The sequence below is a fragment of the Cephus cinctus genome, unplaced genomic scaffold (assembly GCF_000341935.2).
Source record: "Cephus cinctus unplaced genomic scaffold, Ccin1 Ccin1_scaffold0215, whole genome shotgun sequence".
NCBI classification, from domain to species: domain Eukaryota; kingdom Metazoa; phylum Arthropoda; class Insecta; order Hymenoptera; family Cephidae; genus Cephus; species Cephus cinctus.
Genome location: NW_014332933.1, coordinates 1519060 through 1538008, shown reverse-complemented (window position 1 = coordinate 1538008; position 18949 = coordinate 1519060). Strand labels below are relative to the sequence as shown.

Genomic DNA, 18949 nt, shown 5'->3' with positions numbered 1-18949 from the left:
AAAAAAAAAAAAAAAAAAAAAAAGTGGGTTTTCAAATAATCAAAACACAATCCAATGAAACCGTAACATTTATTCGCATTCTATTATAATAATAAAAATATATTACAAAGAATCATTTACATGGTATCGCGAGTGGCTCTCTATAGGACCTCTCTCAATTACGCAATTAATCTACGTGTACTTGTTTCAGAGGAAAAAGAAAAAAAAATTAAAAAAACTTCCCATTAGTCCGTAGCATAGTAATCCTCAAAATTGTGTATCTATGAAATAACCATTGTTCGGTGCGTGTCGTTAAAGTGCGAACACGCCAGTCATATTGTGTTACGTAATTGCGCATGCATATTTATGTATAGTATATATATATATATGCACGTACATACAGTAATGTACGAAAGTTGAAATGGCCCAAACACTGCTGTCACGTGTTAGTGCCTTAGTAATTATTATTCATCGGATAATTAAATAATGAATTCTTTAAAAAGCACAGAGATGTCACCGTCCGACGGTTTACAATTACCTTAATGCGTATCGTGTGTTTTATCGCGTATCTCTTTAAAGTGCGATCGTGGGTCAAGGACGTGTGAATTAAGGGTCATGTTTATTTCGGGCACTCCCTGATCAAACAGATTTCTATCTCCAGGGCTAGATTGATTATTGAAATTCTTTATTTACATCGGCGGTACTTTAATTAAAGGCAAGTTATACAATTGCACCCTTTTTTTCTATTTTATATAGGTATATGCTGTATGTATACGAATATGTACGATGCACGGTTTTAGGTAGGTTTATAACGATATTGAAAAGAAAAAGTACTGACGACTTTTTTTATACGTATGCTCTTTTATCCTGGTGTAAATGAAGGATTGTACGTGGTACTTTTATTTTTGGTATTTCCACTAGGTACAGTCGAATCGTGTCCATATTGCAAATCAATATGGCGCCCGCTCGACACCTGGGTAAAATATTCATTCGAACCGAGAGAGGCGGTCCTTGGTTGGTACGAGGAAGAAATCATTGTGGATTCGTTTTCATCGATTTTAGGTACCCCGGTCGGGCTTTAACGTGTTTCATAAAGGTTGCGACGTTAATTAAAAATTAATTACGCTCGCCAATTACACGTTCTCTATAAGGTAGGTGCATACTAAGAAGGGATTTTAATATTTCTTTGGGTGTACCATATGTACCGTTTGAGACTTTGTGATATACGGGAATACCTTATCAGTCGTATATGGGATAATACTGATTTTTTTTTTTTTTCAATACCGATTATAGGGCCGCACCTAATTTTTGGAAAAGAAATAGGAATTTGTGGTTTTTCTAATAGATTTTTTTTTAATATTTCAAAATAACGAAATTTTCCACAAGCGCTTTTTTATCTTTAAATTAATCTCAAAATTACATACCCGGTTGTCGATGGACTTATTTTCATTCGCATACGTGTAACATGTAAATTTCGGTAATGTAAGCTAATATTTACAAATAGCGCTATCTAATGACACGATAACTCGTTATCAGTAACATCGTTGACTCTACGATTTTCATTCTTATCGTTACTTAATTATTCCTTTTTTTTTCGATTAAATTTCGCACAGTCTCTTCTTATCACTTGCACTTCGTATATCGCATTTGTACGCGATCGGAATGACTATTTCTCGAAAATTAACGACTATGATTCACACACTGAAAAGGTGTCATCGGCGTTTTCTATATTACGCACCATAACCAGCACCAATTACACAGAACCGCCAGAAAACGAATCGTGCTGCAATTCGACTTACCACTATACGCCAAGTCTCGGATCGCAAAAGTTCGAATCGACTTCTACCAACCTATTCGTATCGATCTTCGAAGAAAAATCGATATAAAGCCAATCGATAATATCGATGATAAATACCCCGCGTTAAAATAGCATATCAATCGCCTAACCTTATCTAGGTGTATACATTTTATTGCACAAAAATTATTCAAACTTTGTTAATACGCAGCCGGTGTCGTATTGACCCATATTTAAAAACATTTTAAATTTCCCGCCATATTTACAGCTCAAATTGAGCAACTCTCGGGCTATTAGTCACAATGATAAATTGCTAATGACTCTCGCGAAACCAGCGATACGTAAATTTTACATACACGTATTACGTGACGCATTTGTAATTTACGAAACGAATCATTAATACGTTTGTAAATGCGTCTACGAATACTCGTAGAAAGCGGACTTTTGCGTTAGAGTCATTCGATTATTTATCCGAAGCTGCTGACGTCAGGTCGTCAACTGTCAAGGCGTCGTAAGAACGTCCCTTGGTTGGCCCTCGTGATAAATAGTATTTTATAGGATTCTTATTGGATAATATTTCGTTAAAACGGATGTTTGCTTTTTTAATTACGCCATCACGCTATTAAGTATTATTCCATTTTTCGTATTCAACGTGCAATATCAATTTACCTACTTGGTATTGTTTTCCGCGAGGAACCGCGTTTTCGACATGTCTCCGCAAATAGAAATGTCAATAGCACTCGTCGTAGTGAGGCGTAATTGCACGACATGCAGATATAAATGCTCGACTGCTTTCCCGTTCTCGTAGCATTGAATAATAATTGTATCGGCATGACAGAACAAACAGAAAGACTGGTAAGAGACACGATACGTTCGTTACGTACGGTTTTAACGAGGAGTCACGTAATTACGCACGTGCCTTACGTGAAATTGTAGCAAACTCTTTTTATGCTTTATGTATTACGGGCCTTTAACGTGAGCACGTACGCTTTTATGAACCCGAAGCTTTTTCTTGTTTACCTTTGTTTCCCTTTGACTCATTGTTTCACCCTGTGGCGGTGGACGGACAGATTCAATGTGAGGTTACAAATGTTTTCCGAGGTGTCGCCACCTGCAGTATCCCTTTCTCATTCGATAACGTATTTAATGATTCGTTTCGTTGACAGTTGGTACTTATGTTATTACGAAAAAAATGACTTTTCAGAAATAATTGGACGTTTTCATATTTCCAGATTTCACTGCAATGACGTTCTCGGAATTTATTTTCAATGTTTCGTCGAGGGAAGATGACTCTGCACGTGGCTAAGGACAGCGAGACAGCAGTGACATCTACAATAACTGCCGTATAGCTAATACTACATTCACTTGCATACTCATGTCAAATATTATTATTTCACTTCGAGAAAACAAACGTTCACGTTAAACACACTAATAACATACGAGTTACGTATAAACTAATTTATAAATTCGCTGAGCTTTCGACGAACGTCACGACGTTATTATATGTACGTTTTTTTTTTCTTGTATCATAAGAATACGCTCGATTGTGGTTAAGACGATGTATTTTTCAAATCGTCCTTGCTGTTCGCGTGGTACTTTTATCTGATAATATACGGCACGAGGTATTAATATTATTTTTTATTCTATTTAAGCTGCTTGTGCGCACCACCCTCGATAGACGATAGGAATGGATCATTGTTTTGGAATACAAGTTGACTCGAGTGTATCTGGGCTATTTCATGACTCGGAAGGTTTATCGAGATTTGACTGGATCAACTACCGGGTCCACTGCTCTTTGAAATCTCATTAATTAAAATTGAATCGGATGGACCATCGCAGAAGAATGTACGAATGGAAAATGAAACGGGTAATACCTCGTTGCGTATACGTATAAGATATTTTTATGATTATGACGCTATCAAATGTTTATGTGCCTCAATGACTGCTATCAAGTTTGTACACATTTATATTATTATGTATACCAATGGTAGTAATGCGAACGTACTTGACGTAGGTCAAATATGTATGATATACACTCTTGCGTAAATTTTCATGAATTTACTTATTTCTGTAACTTTTTTCACAATGGCCAGCGTTGCGTTAACTATATTGCACACAATGTAAACTTATGGCTAACAGTAGAAACGCATAATTGTGCGTAACACGTTACGAAGAAACAAATATACATATATATCCCGGCCCAATATACAATAACTGAGTTACTCGATCTCAGAGTAACGTTATGGGAATGTGAACAGCATAGGTGCAAGCGTATGTCGAGAGATGAATATAAATAAATATACAAAAGCACTGATTGCGAACCTGATCACTTAACGTCACCAGTGCATCGATGCAAAACAATGTAAACGTACTAGGAACTATTTAAGAAGTACTCACAGCAATTTGTGCCAAACACTGAAATAATAAATATTTGTGCTGAATTGACTCGTCGTCAGACTAAGGAAACTGATCTGTGCAAATCAGTGACGACTGGGTGCAGCTCGATTAAAATAAAAATAAGTTAATTCGTTACTTAATCAGCCGCTGGAAATTTCCTGGGCACTCATGTAATATGTTTGCACAGTTGTCTAAATGTATATTGTGCAGCAAAGAACAGTAATTGGTCATTGGACGTTGAAAATAAATTTGATAAATCAATTCGTTCCTCTTCATTGAGTTTCATTGAAAAACTTTCATGAAGTTAAGTCTCCCATCGTAGGCTCGTCAATTAGTCAGGGATTACCTACGTCGTCGTCAACTGGAAGAATCATCCCAAAGTGTACAACAGCATATTGAGCACAGGAGAGTCGACTGGATAGACTGGATAGACCATTGACTCAAAAGTCCAGTCTCGTCCGCACGTCGTCGCGATGACTTTTGCGCTTTTCTTTTTATCGATTGCTCTCTTTTGGCATTTAAAGAAAAAATTTCAAACGTTTCTGGAACTCATGGCAACAGCATCGTGTTCCCTCCATGAACCGCTAGTGCAAACTCCATTGCCACGCCACCAGTCGTTCACGTCGTTGTAAGACTTTGGCGGGCGATCGTCGTGAAGCATGGCGCACACGCGACAGAAGAAATACGTATTTATAAATTCCCCGGTACCTTTCCACTTAAAGTAAGAATTGTAGAGCTCGTCGTCGTTATCCAGTCTGTAAAGATATTCTGCAAGTTCTTTGGGAGATTCAAATTCATCGACGTGAATGTAGGAACGATAGGGTGCGCTTCTCGCATAATCCGTGGGGTGCGCTCCCATCACTATGGGAAGTACGTTGTGCCTGAAGACAAACGTTGACGTACATTACATTTCCTTTTATTAATTATTTATACAAAATATATAAGCAAACTGTGCAACTCACCCCAGGCCATTGACAAAAAATTTCTCGGTTATGTAATCCTTGCAATTCGAGTTCTCGAAGGCGAGGTAAAATTTGTAATCTACGTCGAGCATATCGAAACATGTCTGTGCCTGACTCCGTGGACAATGTAAAGGTCCGCAGGCTCCATAAATGTCAACTTGAATATGCTTTCCCAGTTCTTTGGCGTACCTCATTCTCTGATTACGAGCATGACAGTTCGACACGAACCAAGCGACCTGAAGAAAGTACATAATACCCATAATATTATCGTATATCTACGATTACTCGGACTTCATTCCGTAGTCACTGGTCTCACTTTTTTCGTCTTATTGGCGGCATAATTGAAATGTTGATTTATCTGCGTCACACTGGGATCATAATACTGCCATCGTTCATAAGGAGCGACAATGTCACTGTCTTTGCGATAAGTACCAGTCCAATTAATCGCTGCATTCTTAATATTTTGAGTATGATAAGGACATTCCAGGAAGTAAATCATCCAAATCTAAGAAAGAAAAAAAAAACATCAATGACCACCTGCTCTTGGCAATATTGTTTTGAAAAAGAAAATTGACAAACACTAAACCAACCTGATTCGGAGGTCTGTGGCCCACGTGTGAAATATAATCCTGGAACACCACCAGATCAGCATTCTCCATATTATCACGTGTGATCACGCAGGTATTGACTGGACATTTTTGGTTGAAAAAAACGTCACGGCCAGTCAAGGCTTCGCCCATACCATGAGGAATCATAATCTTCTTCAGATGACTCTCCGCGTATGTCCTATTGTATTCCGGTGGCATAAACATCAATTGATTTGTCACGCGATCATCATTCGCGTCCTCGTCGGGCCAAAGCTTCGCCAATCGTCGTCCAGTGCGACGTGATTTTACAGCAGGAAATGGCATCCTCCTCCCGCCTTTCATGTACCACGGCCTTCTCGATGGATCCGAGGAGTCCACCGGACGCTCCGCCAGGTTGATCGTACCAGTGAAGTTCAACGCCTTTAAATTAACGAGCGTTATTAAAAAAGTGTAGTTATCAAAAAATATAATTCGACACTCATTATATACATTATTTAACAAAACTTTTCATTAATACCTAGTTCACTTAATTATTCCCAGAACAATAATTTTATCTTCATAATAACATTACTGTACTATTTTAACCTTCGTATATCCGCGTCAAATAGTGTAACGCTTATACCCGCGCGCGGCGTGCGAGACCGAAAGTCACGTGCACGGGTACACGTGCTGCACGCACGAGCGCTGGCGTCGCACTGAACTGAAGTTAGCCACGAACCATGCAGCTAGCAGCGAGACCAAGCGCTAATATTCTCCGTTTAAAAAAAAACGAAGCAAACGTTAATCGTCGGTCTGACAGATCAATGCGCCGGTATACGAAGGTTAATAAAGTGATGTATAATTATATACTGTTATCTATAAGATCAACGTTTAACGTAACCCACTTGCAAATACAAACTCTTCATTCCATATATCAATATTATATATTTAAACAATTCGAATCTGTCTTAACTATTCTATGGATACTTATGGTAATAAGTTTTATATATATATATATATATATATATATATATATATATATGTTTTATATTTATATATACACACACATATGTGTACAAAGTATGGACGGCAAGTGTCTGTTTTACGTTATGAAAACTTTAGCATAATATGAAGAGTTACTCCAATTGTACTTTGATCTTTCTAACTGTGTATCTACATTATCGAATGCGTTAATTCTTTCTTGACTGCCTATTGACATCGAACGAACAATGGGTGCAGCTAATACAGCGCTTAGGACTTCGATCGACTAAGGCGGTCTAATGCATCGATATACGAAAATATACGTACATTGATGACTCATTGTACAGCATTTACTTATCGATGTCAATATTATACCTGTGTCGCAATACTAATTAGTGGCCCCCCAAAACAGCTTGTACGCTTAATTTCTATGTGTTTTCAAGGCCGTCATAAATTAATTAGAAGCATAGACAAGTGTTTGTGTCTTGTTAGATAAGATGTCCTGTGTATTTAGATGTAAATGTATTTTCAAGTATAAATAGCGATGAAAATATGTACGTGGATAAAATTCGACTATTTAGAGCAAAGAATATAAATGAAAATCGTGAAACACGTGTCTGTAGCTTGTTTGACTCCTTCGTTGTCACGGAGAATTCGGCCAAAGGTGGCCTGGGAAAAAAAAGAAAATTTGAAAATTTTTATCAACAATCTGTACTTCGACGTTTTTTGGCTGCTGAATTTAAATTTGAGGTCAAAAGTGCTAAATTCGAAGTATCCAAAGAATTTTTTAAAACGGGCATATCTTCAGGAATACAATATCGAAGTATTGTATATTTTTAAAAATTTTTAACCCCGTCATTATCTGTCAACGATTTTGAGTTTGACAAATTTTTATTTCAAATTTCGTTTCGGGGACTCGAAAAATCCCCGAATACCGCTTGCGTTAAAAGTTCGAGCTAGTTCAAATAAAAGCAGAATTTGCGCACTATTGCCTCAGTCTCATACGGGGTACGGTACGATTCTGTTGCGTGAATGCCAACGAAGGGGTTAATAAATATGATTCTCCGAGACTATGATTAAATCATAGGAAATTTGATAATGATAGTGTATAAGATATCATATAGCATAGCAATAGCTGAACGGCGCTAATATAAATATTTGATACTAATTGTAAGCACAGCTACTACAAGTGTAATACAGCCCTGTATCAATTGACATAGCGACTGTACCTCGGACGGAAGTTTTTCTGGTACTTTTCCCCGCTTTCGCAATGGCTTCACGGGTCTCTTTGATTTCGAGGACCAAGCGAGCTTGATCTGCGTGCGAAATTTATGATTTAAGAAGAATCGCGTTTAATTGAAAAGGAAAAAATTTTAAAAGCATCACGTATCCGGTGAATGACTTAAAAATACAATTCACGCAATAGCACGTACATACACTAATTTTATACAAAAATTCAAGACTATTCGACAATTTCGTTAATTATATGGCTGATCTATTTTTCATGTATATAGGTACACAAAGATTGAACGTACCTTCGATGCTTCTGGTACAGTACGAACTGCCTGTACCTGGGAAGGATTCGTTCGCAAGGACTGCCAAATGTCCTTTTGCCGTACGTTTATAATGACCAGCAGCATTCCCGTGAAGCAAAAAACGTAGAGGAAGCATCTTTTAAGTGATAAGCGTGGCAGACCCATAACGTTCGCCGGAAGTGGCCAAAATTCTCCTATCTAACCAAACCGACTCGTGTCCAGTTCCTGTTTGCACCCCGACATTCGGCTATTCTGAAATTGAAAATTGTCAAGAAAATTTGCAAGTTCCTTAATCCGTCATAAGATTTAATTGTATTTACACGTAACGATCCAAATGAAATTCTGACACAACGACCTGAAACGATGCTTTTTAACGTATGACGCGAAATTACTTCGTCGCACGCACCAAGGTTATGGCAGTGTCACGTGTTCCGATTTTAACAGACGCTTACGTCTCTTTAGTATGGTCAGTGCGCCTAACGGGTTCATATTCGCTACGAATAGAGTTTACTATACGATCACGAGAAAAAATATACTTGAAAAGTCCATGTACAGTCGTGATCATTATTCGAGGTAGAATGGCGTATAGTGTCACAGGAGGGTGGACGAGACATCCGCTATGCTTTAACGCTTTCGTGGTTCTGGTCAGTTGGTGGTTATGGGTACTGCTGCCTATGCGAACGTATAGTGTGCCGTAAAAAATGTGTAAAAATAACATCGATTCAACATTTCCTCGCATTTTATAGAAGTCTACGCCGTTGTCAGTGTTGATCTGCGTGGTTAAAAATATAATGTTGAAGCAATGCCAAAAAATTGAACTCTTTTGAAACGTCCAAGCGGTGTATGGCATTCAATCAATGTATGACGAGTGACGATCTATGGCATTCAATCAATGACGAGTCTCCGTCAACATCGCACTGGTTGACGTGCTAAGAGAATTAAAATGCATTGACAATACGATCTACGTAATTGTGTAATTAAAAAAATATATAAAAAAATAAACTATGTTATCACGGTTTTCGAGTTTAATTTATTTTAAAATGACAGGAACGAGATTTGAACCCGCGACCGTTGGGAGAAGCTTTGAAAAAGTCATAAGAGTGACGCTCTACCGTCTGAGCCACTGGCTCAAGTTGTATGTATTATTTCGGTTAAGGATTATACTGAACACTATCAGTATATAATAACATGGGCATCTTTAAAACAGTATATAACCTATACCGATACTTCATTGACATATGAAACTAGGACGTCGGGTTAATTAGTTTCGACTTATCCCTAAAAAAAAAAAATATTTTTATGCCGACTAACAGAATACACACTTTTCATTAGACTCGAATGAAATGAGTCTGTACAAAATTATTTTACGAAATCACTTTTAAATTTATTAAAATTCGTCGATTAACGTTTTATATGATCGATTTAATTGAACTTTATAAGGAAAAAACATTTATCACACCCATCACGTCACTTTTACAGTAATCAGTATTATAAAACATCAAGTTTATTCGCTATGCACACCGTGCGAACTATTACGGTCCATTTTCTCACGGATTAATGAGTGTCAATAATATCTAGGCCTCCAAAACTATTTTTATCTCTGTCCTACTCATTTCATTTGAATAAGCAAACTTAGGTAGGTCTAAGCATAAATGACGCCAAGTATACATACGTACGTATCTCGTTCGTCCATATAATCGTATATACAAAGCATCTATGTAAAAATCAACAGTGCATAGACCATAACACTCACCCACAATATTATCAACTGCAATCGGCAGGTGTAGCCGGAGAAATTTAGACCAAAATTTTGTTGCACTATAAGATACAAGCTGTTATATCTATTATTTACTTTTTATTAATACATTTAATTCATCAGATATTTTTTTTACTATTTATTGTCTAGATTTTTAATCGATATTATTAACTTTATGCCGAGTCTGAAATTTTTTAAATATTTTTTTAGCTAGTTTTTTAAATTTATATTATGTACTAATTATGATACTGATTTTTGGCTGAATTTTAGTTATTTATTTTGACAAACTCTAATTTATTTGAAGAGAAACTCATCTCTCATTCCAAATCGAAATATAGTTATATCGTCACGTATATATCGTGATAACTGTTGCTTGTAAATTCTGTTATCGAATATGATAACCCAGAACCAGTTAGATGCTTTATCTACAGGCTTAGTTTTCTTAGCACTGATGGTCGTTAAGATATTATTTGAGCGACTGTCGATGAGTGTATGTTTCACTGCGATCCTTCGTGTTACAAAGATACACTAAATTATGTTGAACACTTGCGACGCATTTGACTTAACGGAATGTACACCCGAAATGACAATATTTTATTAATACAGCAACACCTGTATACTCAGGTTTATAAATATTAGTTTTTTTTTTAATTTTTCATTAATAGCAGTAGAAATAATTTTCACAGACCAATTTCATCATAGCAAAAATTTTCATTAAAATCCAGGGCCTGTCTGAAGGCCCTATTGATTTTCATAATAAAATTTCTATCAGGCAATTTTGATAACGTAATTAAACAAATGAAAAAAAAATATCAAATTCAATTTTTAATATAAATTTTTTCAATTTTTCAAAGTTCGTTCTTCCTGTTTTAATCAACCGATCATTTTTACTCAATACCTTACACATATGAATACATGGATGATTCATGTACCTTTAATCGGCTTTCTGCTTCTCTGCTGCGTAAGATCGTCCAGTCGTCCAGTTGGCGAAACCGCATTGAGGCTGGCAGCTCCTACGCAGAATATAGTTCTCCAATAACTTCAAAGATAGAACAAAACTTGTATTCGATACCGGTACACGAACGTGATTGCTTGTGACTTGCGGCATATTTTATTATCTAATCGCCGGTTTCGATAATTAATAAATAACACGTACGCCCACCGATGTCAACTCTTACGATAAAATTCGTTTCATTTTCTCATCAGTGAAAGAATTTTTTCATTTTTTCATAAAATACCATATAAATTGCAAAAATTACAAAAATTCGTGATACCAAAATATTTAATAAATTAATTAAACAATCGGTAACGAAAAGATTCCTAAATAACCCACGTTCCTGGTATTACTCGAAGCCTTATAAATATCGCGTATGCTTATAGAACATAATTTCATAATAATTTCAGATCTCAGCACTATTTCTTCAAGGTTGATGAACTTCAAGTCACAGAAAAAATTTATAACAAAAAACGTGACTCGCATAACGTCCGACGCTCGGGTGGCTGGGATGAGGTTGGTAGAACCGTTATAAAATATTCAAATAAATCAACTAATAGTTTTCCTATGGTGTAAACTTCATAAGGTACACGTAGAAATTTTATGTAAAAATTTTTCTACTTATAATACAAATAACAGACCACGTGTTCGCCACCAGGTTCTGACGCTTTTAATATTAGGCGCAACGTTAACAACGTTTCTGTCATCATGCAACGTTAACCTGTGCACCATAAAACTCGTCACACTGCTTGTATTATTAACGTGCACTGGATTCTAATCTACATTATGTAAATATATCGTGATAAGCCCTTTCCGTACCCACGTTATCGAAGGTATAATTGCATTGCGCGAATTGTACCATTATCTATGCCAAACAGTAATACAGTGCGGATATGTACAATATATTATTTTATATATCCGTTTCTATTTGGTATAAAATAATAACGAAATTTATTTTTGAAGCAGAAACTACTTTTGGAAATATTTAAATTGTAATAATTGTTTGAAAAGTTACTCACGTGCCAGTCGAAGCATTCTTGGTTATTTTTCGTATTAACGTGCAGACTGTCAGCTTGTGACTAACTTCACGCTTCGAGTCGATTGGATTGAAAAAGAAAATCATGTGACTTGCATTTAGTTGAAACAAAACAGATCTGGCTGTCACATGGATACTTGACAGAATCCACTTAACGACATAACGTGTATCTATGTGTATATATGTGTGTGATCTTCATAATTCAGAAGTCAATTGACAATGAAGTCTTTATACTATGTCTTTTGTGGACAAACAAAGAAGTGTTGAAATTGTATAACCAATTCTGTTCGTCAAATCTTACAGTTAGTTTTACAATAGTGACTTGTAATTTATAGTATTTGGATATTTTGACAATACATCCGGTGAAAAGCAGGGGCTTAATAATCTTGTTCTTAATTGAAACTTTTGATTACCACTTGGTTCACATTGTAATGTAATCGCTGCAGAAACGTGGCAAGTGACTGCGTAAACGGGTTCGTGATAATAAAATTTAAATATCTCCGTATACTTGAAACCACACAAGTTCCTGGTGTGATAAAAAAAATTAATATAGATTCCTCGACTGTGGATTATCTCATTTTTTGAGTTTCCTTATGAATATATGTAATATAGGCGACTGGTAAGGCTACTCTGTGCCTGTAGTCGCGTCAAGGATGGTTATCGTAATAGCAGTTAACATCAGTGGACTAACAAATCGCAAAATATATCGGTACACAGTGCGTCAATAATCCTTTGCTGTAAAAATAAATGGAGCCTTTTTACGGAAAGCTTGTAAAAGTATATATTTACGTTTGCCTCGAGAAACTCTGTATGAGTACGAGTTCCGTAATGTCTAGTTACTTCATAGCCATATATGTATTAAAAATGTTACATAACTCGGTCAAGATTAGCGCAGTACTAATTAACCAAGTATCTTTAACCTTCTAGTGGTGTCGTTCAGTTTGACAGATAGGATAGGCGTGTGTTTCTTGCGGCAGGAAAAAAGGCGCCACCATTGAAAGGTTAAACAAGAGGGACGACATTTTTCTATATGAAGTACGTGGATAAGTAACTGTTGGTTGATATACATAGGTGTGACTAAAGTAAGGAACGTCCGACTCGTTGTAGGCTTTTATCACTTGCGAGGAAAAAAAATATCTTTTACAATAGTCAGAAATGATGGGAATGATAATGATTGTTTAACCAAATGATATGATTGATGAGTTTGTTAAAGATATTGGCAATCGTGTTTAGTTAAGAATTTATAATTATTGTATTTGTTGATGACTTACATTTGTTTACGATTCCAAAATTACTGTGGCAGGTACCAAAGATGGGGTAGAGATTTTCAAAATACAAATATATATTGATGAGTTGATTAGTTCGACTGGTTTTTTGTGGCACTGATAACGTATTTTCTTTTTTTAATTGTACACCGCACTGTCAGTTACAACTGCATAGCCTTCCTCTTCTGCAGTACAGGTGTGACACACATGAAAGCGGTGCGTTGCGATAAGGTGGAAGTTATCGAGGAAACTTACCATGCATAAAGTGTGGGGCGCGGGGTTGAGAAATGAGAGGAACGACAATAGCACCAGCATGTACCATGAAAACGGTACAACTCAAAATCCAAGAGTACACTAGTCACATGACGCGAACGCGAAATGTATACCTCCACAGATTCTCCTCATTTTCGTGGCTCTGCGAGCGGCCTGCTTTTCGGAGTGACGACGCCGGCCCAGCCCGATTTCCACCCGCTTCTCATCCACCCTTTACATTTCTACAGAATCGACTCCTCCCTTGATACTCTCCGCGTTGGGAAAATCTATAAATCACGCGTCTGCGCCCACGTGCGTTTTCATTCCATTTCTATTGCGATATCCCTGGAGTCACTCCATTGATTAAAGAAAAATTCCTTGTGATAGCTATTCATGGTGACTTTGAAGAATTTTTCTTTTCAGATTAAATGGATGCTGAAGATGAAACTCTGGATTGATGGTAGATAGGTATTTGCTTTTCTCTACTTTTAAATATTATACATCTCTTATCGCTGTAGTCTTTAGAGGGTTATATAGTGACCACTGTCGGGACAATGGCGACTGTTTAACAACAAGCGGATTCAGCCATTATATGAGATTGCTATAGGTATTGTTGGGAATCTAGGAATTTAATGAGTTTGTTAACTAAGATTTGTGCACTCTTTGGTGACTTTAAGAAATGCTTTTTACAACGTATATTGTATTCTGTTTATTTGGAAATTTATCCTAGTATTTACAGATGGTGTTGTCGTTCTTGTGGAGATTTTTAAGTTTACTTGTAAGAATTCTTTGCTCGCCAATCGAGAAATTCATCGAATTCAGCCTCGTCACCGCTCGAGACGTCCTCGTCTACGTTTTCTTGTTTCCTGTCGGTGGTTTGTACTTGTTCTTTGCGTCGTACAAGATCCATAACTCTGCAGAAGATAAAGGCATTTGTTGTTAATAATAAAGTTACCTGTGACATGAAAAGTATAATTTAATATAAGATAATGCAGTACCTGGACCAATGACGTATTTGCTCCTCAATTTCATCAAGTTGTCGTTCTGTTGTTGCTTCTTCTTGGTCATCTGCTATAATTTGGGCAGATTGGGCTGTTTCTTCTTTGATCTCCTTTCGAAATTTCTCCCATTCTTCCTCTATTGGATCTTTATATTCTACATTGCGCACCTATAGCAAACATGGTGTTCCAGATTTTTAATTTAATTTCACCATATTAAAATAAATAAATGCTAGGGTGGATAGTTATTTCACCTTTGCATCCATTATAGGATCATCAAAAAATCCCTCAGGCAGTGCTGCTTGGCTAGGATCTTTCGCCTTATCCTTATCCTGATCCACTTCAACTTTCTGACTTTCTGTATTATCATTAGAAACACTGTTATCTAATTTTACTTTGATATTAGATATTTGAAGGCTTGTAGAATCAGTTGATACTGATGGTGCTTTATCAAAAAAATCTGCTGGCAAGTTTCCCTGTGACCGTGACGATGGTTGAGTTCCATTTTTTAATATGCTCTTAATTTTTTTACTCTCTGTATGTTCATGTGCAGGAGAAGAAGGTCGCTTTAAAGTAGCTGGTAATACTTTTGGAACATTTTCTGGCTCCAATTTTGTTTTCTTTGCTAGTGCAATATTATCTTTGTGCATTTTTGAGTTTAAATGAAGAACCCATACAGTTTCACTGCGTACCACAGACTTACACAGGATGCACATAAGTTGTCCAGAATCTGAATACGTGTTTATAGCTAAGGATTTTTGTTCTTCAATATGTAATTAATAAAAACATTTATTTAAATCCTTAAAAAACAATACTGACATTTCTAAGATTCAAGAGAATGCTAATATTTAACCTAGAATTATACGTAATACAAAAAAGGATATTTGGCCAGTGGAGATTCAATCTTCTTAATTGTGCCCATCTTCTTTTTGTGATCGTTCATAGCCTTTCTCAAATCATTTTGCGTTAATTTTCGTTTCAATGACATTTTGACAGTTCTCTTGTTGCACTACAATATTACACATATAAACTTTTTTCTCGACCGTAAGGTTATGTTTTCCAATGCTCGTTTTTCCTATGCTATACACATTTCTGACATTAACTGCAAGATGGCGTTAAACGTTTCCGAATTAATTTTCTTGTGGAAGTGATGATAGAAGGGTAGGGACAGTCCAGTTTGTACCTGCGAATAGTTAGTCGTGTGTCGTGGCTTTCGGTATTTTGGATAATCAGTGACATTTAACATCAAGTATTGGTGATATTAGTACATACAAAAGAACTTCATTCAAAATGGTAAGGATCGTCTTTCTTTGATTTGCATATGGTCGTTTGTAGCAAGAAAATAATTCTCTCTTGTTGTAGATGCAATTCATGTTATTGTTCAGTCGCCAAGGAAAGTTACGTCTACAAAAATGGTATGTCGCCCATCCTGATAAACTGAAGAAAAAGATTACACGGGAACTGATCACAACAATACTTGCCAGAAAACCTAAAATGTCCAGCTTTCTGGAGTGGAAAGACGTCAAGGTCGTATATAAGAGGTTTGTTTGCTACTTTATATTTATTCAATGTATACAAGTTACTTCCACGTTCATTTAATTCTTATTGAAATAATTGCAGATATGCTAGTTTATACTTCTGTTGTGCAATTGAGCAGAACGACAATGAATTACTCACCTTGGAGATCATTCACCGTTATGTGGAACTTTTGGATAAGTACTTTGGCAGTGTAAGTATAAGTAATTTGACAAAGTATATTTTTCTATAGCAATCGTTTTGCTGGCTATGATTACATATAATTTCGTTTTGTTAAATTATGTGGTATAGTCTGCTTATATTTTTATATTTTGTTTATTTGTGACTTTGTTTATTATAATATATGATTAATTTAAAGCAGCATATATATAGCATATCTAAATAATTTGTTCAGTACCATTTCTGATAAAACATGTCTTGATATTTCTTGTCATTCGTAAGGACACATAAATTTATGAGTTCATAAAATGTGCAGGTATGTGAATTGGATATCATCTTCAACTTTGAGAAGGCGTACTTTATTCTGGATGAACTTTTGGTCGGTGGAGAGATTCAGGAGACCAGCAAAAAGAATGTGTTAAAAGCCATTGCTGCACAGGATCTTCTGCAGGAGGTTAGTCATGGGAATGTACCTATTGAGTTGTGACCTGTCTTATTTATTGCCATTGTTTTGACGTATCCCTTCCTTTCTTTAATAACCAGGATCATTTTAGCGTGCTGGAATATGTAGCACAATTCATAAAAAAACTAGCAGAGTTTTCACAAAAATATATTACTGAGATTGAATATATTTTTTAATGTAAATGACAAAGCAACAAAACGTAGCTTCTATAATGCATAAATTTATTAAACTTCGGCAGGTCCCATTTTATGCTGGAGTATTGTACATTAGAAGTATCGCTAAAATGGTCCATGAAAGTATCCTTTCGTAGTTATGTGTAATGTCCCTAACAGCAAGAATACTATACGCTAATAGTGCTTTTTGAGAATCCGTTTGGGAATTACAAACAATTCCAAAAGAGTATCGCGTAAGATTAAAGTATCTACAAATTGCATGGCGCAGTAGAAGTTATTAAATTATTCAAGCAAAATCGCAAAAGGAAGATATTTTACATCCTTCCTACTGTCGCGACTAATTAGAAAAATATAATCATACGGATTAGACGCGCATAATAAAACACAACATACCAAATAGACACAGAAAAATTGTGGATGAACAAACAATTAACAAAATATTAAAAATTGACAATATATTGGAACTAATCACAATCTTGATGAGATATTGTGTCGTGTATTTTATCACATGCATGAACAGTGCACAAGCAACTGTGTGATCAATACAAATGATAATACATAATTGTCACAAGTAGAGGCATGCAAACTTGTAATGACAGTTTACTTGAGTGAACTAAAAACAATCGAATCTAATGCGTGTCTAATATCCTCTCAATGAAAAGATTTTCTATTTGTTACGTTCTTAATTTAAAACAGGTTTCCTTGGTATTGTACTAGATATATTTTTGCCCCTACAGTCAAAGCGTATACATATATACAAAGCAGCATTTCCATAGAAAGAAAGAAAAAAAAAAGTCACGAAAATTCTCTAAATTTCCATATATAACCTACATACACCATTCTCATTCGGACAACGTCGCAAGTTTCTTACGTTAAAAGAAAAATATTTTGAAAAAGTGTCTTCCATCGAAACGTTTTTATATAACGATACGTTTCGCACGTACGTACTGAAATATATTAATAAATACAAAAAGAAGACATACATAGTATATTTATCGTAAGAGTAGCACGATGAACAGAGTATCCATTGAAAAGGGCGAGGTACGAGTTTCATTGAGTTTTCTACATATTTAGCCCAAAGATGGCAGTCTTTATACATGGAGATACTCGTAACTAATGCACATGACGAAAGTATTAATAACACCAGAAGTATTTATCGTTACCGAGTATAGAAAGTTTTTCCTATAAATGTCGTTTTCTTTTAAACATAAAATGCCATACGCGTGCCCTCGTAACATAACCGATGTTTCGAACATAATTAATACGAGACGAATTTCTGAAGAGTACAACTTTATAATCGTAGAGGTTCTCGTCTTGTCTACGCGAAAAAACTTGGCGAAAAAACTCATGTCTAATTAAATAGACTAATTCGTGTACGTCAACGTGAAGTTATGACGATGAAACTTTAGTTAGATCATACGATTAGGGCAATGACTCTCTTCAATGGAGAATTTGATGCTTCGTCATAATAATTTGTATTATTAATATTCATTCGTATATATATTTACATACATACATATATATATATACATAGTCAACATTCTAATAACAGGGTCCTTCGCGAGAGATATGCATTCCTGTGATTGTGAATGATTAACCTACTTAAAGTTGATCATAAATTCGCTTATTAATTGTACGCACAGTTGTTAGCTTCTTAGATCGTAGATAGCATTGGTAAGTATAGATGCATAATAATATATGTGTATAAAGGCAAATTATTTTAATCCTTTATCTTCGCTCGGAGATCATCCCTTTAATTTATATTATTTTCCCCCTTAATTCTTGCCTCTTTTATCAATCTTCGAGAGCTTTTCACGTATAACGTTTATATACGTCTCTTAGTGCCATCAGTGGAAACCACCATAGATTTGCCAGCTTCTGAATCTCCTTTCAGATTTGCCATTATCTTTTTTCCTTCATTTCTACTTCTTCGTCCGTTTCTACACGAACTACTAATTCTAGTCGTTACTTGCTTATATATATCGCGAATTTATCATATATTTGCCCTCAGTGCTTGCCGAACCAGTGATTCAGCGTACTGGTAACACGTGTTCCTGTGCATCCTTAGTAACCCACCGAGCGCGCGAGCAGTCCCCCCCCCC

General features: G+C 35.9%; 4 protein-coding genes and 1 long non-coding RNA gene across 20 annotated transcripts in view; 3 read left to right on the top strand and 2 right to left on the bottom strand.

The window, feature by feature from the left end:
• LOC107265257 overlaps positions 1–3566 on the top strand; it is a 16976-nt gene extending 13410 nt beyond the window's left edge. Inside the window, exons 7-8 of the long non-coding RNA XR_001537162.2 lie at positions 3007–3279; positions 3427–3566. This is a non-coding gene — a long non-coding RNA (uncharacterized LOC107265257). The remainder of the gene's footprint in view (positions 1–3006; positions 3280–3426) is intronic.
• Positions 1195–13948, bottom strand: LOC107265253 (glycoprotein 3-alpha-L-fucosyltransferase A). Of its 11 annotated transcripts, XM_015734524.2 has the most exons (9): positions 13273–13948; positions 11985–12055; positions 10904–10984; positions 8216–8467; positions 7910–7996; positions 5724–6140; positions 5450–5638; positions 5134–5369; positions 1195–5052 (listed from the first exon to the last, which is right to left on the bottom strand). In XM_015734524.2, exons 4-9 carry the CDS (start codon positions 8378–8380, stop codon positions 4704–4706), a joined length of 1443 nt encoding a protein of 480 aa, XP_015590010.1. In that variant the 5' UTR covers positions 8381–8467; positions 10904–10984; positions 11985–12055; positions 13273–13948; the 3' UTR covers positions 1195–4703. The 11 variants fall into 11 exon arrangements, with proteins under 11 accessions (XP_015590010.1, XP_024938146.1, XP_015590011.1 ...); XM_025082378.1 differs by lacking the exon at positions 7910–7996; XM_015734525.2 differs by lacking the exon at positions 11985–12055.
• LOC107265258 lies at positions 8746–14006 on the top strand. Of its 4 annotated transcripts, XM_025082386.1 has the most exons (4): positions 8746–8859; positions 8962–9350; positions 11376–11481; positions 11624–11968. In XM_025082386.1, exons 2-4 carry the CDS (start codon positions 9220–9222, stop codon positions 11741–11743), a joined length of 357 nt encoding a protein of 118 aa, XP_024938154.1. In that variant the 5' UTR covers positions 8746–8859; positions 8962–9219; the 3' UTR covers positions 11744–11968. The 4 variants fall into 4 exon arrangements, 3 of the variants coding, with proteins under 3 accessions (XP_024938154.1, XP_024938155.1, XP_024938153.1); XM_025082387.1 differs by lacking the exons at positions 8746–8859; positions 11624–11968 and adding an exon at positions 13942–14006 and having other exon boundaries at positions 8958–9350; XM_025082385.1 differs by lacking the exon at positions 8746–8859 and having other exon boundaries at positions 8958–9350.
• Positions 14007–14212: 206 nt separating this feature from the next.
• Positions 14213–15559, bottom strand: LOC107265254 (zinc finger protein 830). The gene is made up of 4 exons (XM_015734531.2): positions 15401–15559; positions 14771–15254; positions 14517–14686; positions 14213–14432 (listed from the first exon to the last, which is right to left on the bottom strand). The coding sequence occupies exons 1-4, from the start codon at positions 15502–15504 to the stop codon at positions 14291–14293; spliced, it is 900 nt and encodes a 299-aa protein (XP_015590017.1). The 5' UTR covers positions 15505–15559; the 3' UTR covers positions 14213–14290.
• Positions 15560–15578: 19 nt separating this feature from the next.
• LOC107265255 (AP-1 complex subunit sigma-2) overlaps positions 15579–18949 on the top strand; it is a 9836-nt gene continuing 6465 nt past the window's right edge. For all 3 annotated transcript variants that reach the window (XM_015734534.2, XM_015734533.2, XM_025082384.1), the window contains exons 1-4: positions 15579–15809; positions 15879–16057; positions 16137–16245; positions 16528–16665. In XM_015734534.2, coding sequence (XP_015590020.1) covers positions 15807–15809; positions 15879–16057; positions 16137–16245; positions 16528–16665 — 429 coding nt within the window. In that variant the 5' untranslated portion in view covers positions 15579–15806. The remainder of the gene's footprint in view (positions 15810–15878; positions 16058–16136; positions 16246–16527; positions 16666–18949) is intronic.

What these genes read in the sequence shown, in the direction of transcription:
- LOC107265253 (XM_015734524.2), bottom strand. Translation starts at nt 8,380, where the DNA reads ATGGGTCTGCCACGCTTATCACTTAAAAGATGCTTCCTCTACGTTTTT. An exon ending in CAGAAAAACTTCCGTCCGAG is followed by an intron (nt 6,141 to 7,909) that starts GTACAGTCGCTA and finishes GTTAATTTAAAG; the next exon opens with GCGTTGAACTTCACTGGTAC. An exon ending in GCCACAGACCTCCGAATCAG is followed by an intron (nt 5,639 to 5,723) that starts GTTGGTTTAGTG and finishes TTTCTTTCTTAG; the next exon opens with ATTTGGATGATTTACTTCCT.
- LOC107265258 (XM_025082386.1), top strand. Translation starts at nt 9,220, where the DNA reads ATGTTATCACGGTTTTCGAGTTTAATTTATTTTAAAATGACAGGAACG. An exon ending in CTGAGCCACTGGCTCAAGTT is followed by an intron (nt 9,351 to 11,375) that starts GTATGTATTATT and finishes TAATAATTTCAG; the next exon opens with ATCTCAGCACTATTTCTTCA. An exon ending in GCTCGGGTGGCTGGGATGAG is followed by an intron (nt 11,482 to 11,623) that starts GTTGGTAGAACC and finishes GTTCGCCACCAG; the next exon opens with GTTCTGACGCTTTTAATATT.
- LOC107265254 (XM_015734531.2), bottom strand. Translation starts at nt 15,504, where the DNA reads ATGTCATTGAAACGAAAATTAACGCAAAATGATTTGAGAAAGGCTATG. An exon ending in ATCCTATAATGGATGCAAAG is followed by an intron (nt 14,687 to 14,770) that starts GTGAAATAACTA and finishes TGTTTGCTATAG; the next exon opens with GTGCGCAATGTAGAATATAA. An exon ending in CAAATACGTCATTGGTCCAG is followed by an intron (nt 14,433 to 14,516) that starts GTACTGCATTAT and finishes TATCTTCTGCAG; the next exon opens with AGTTATGGATCTTGTACGAC.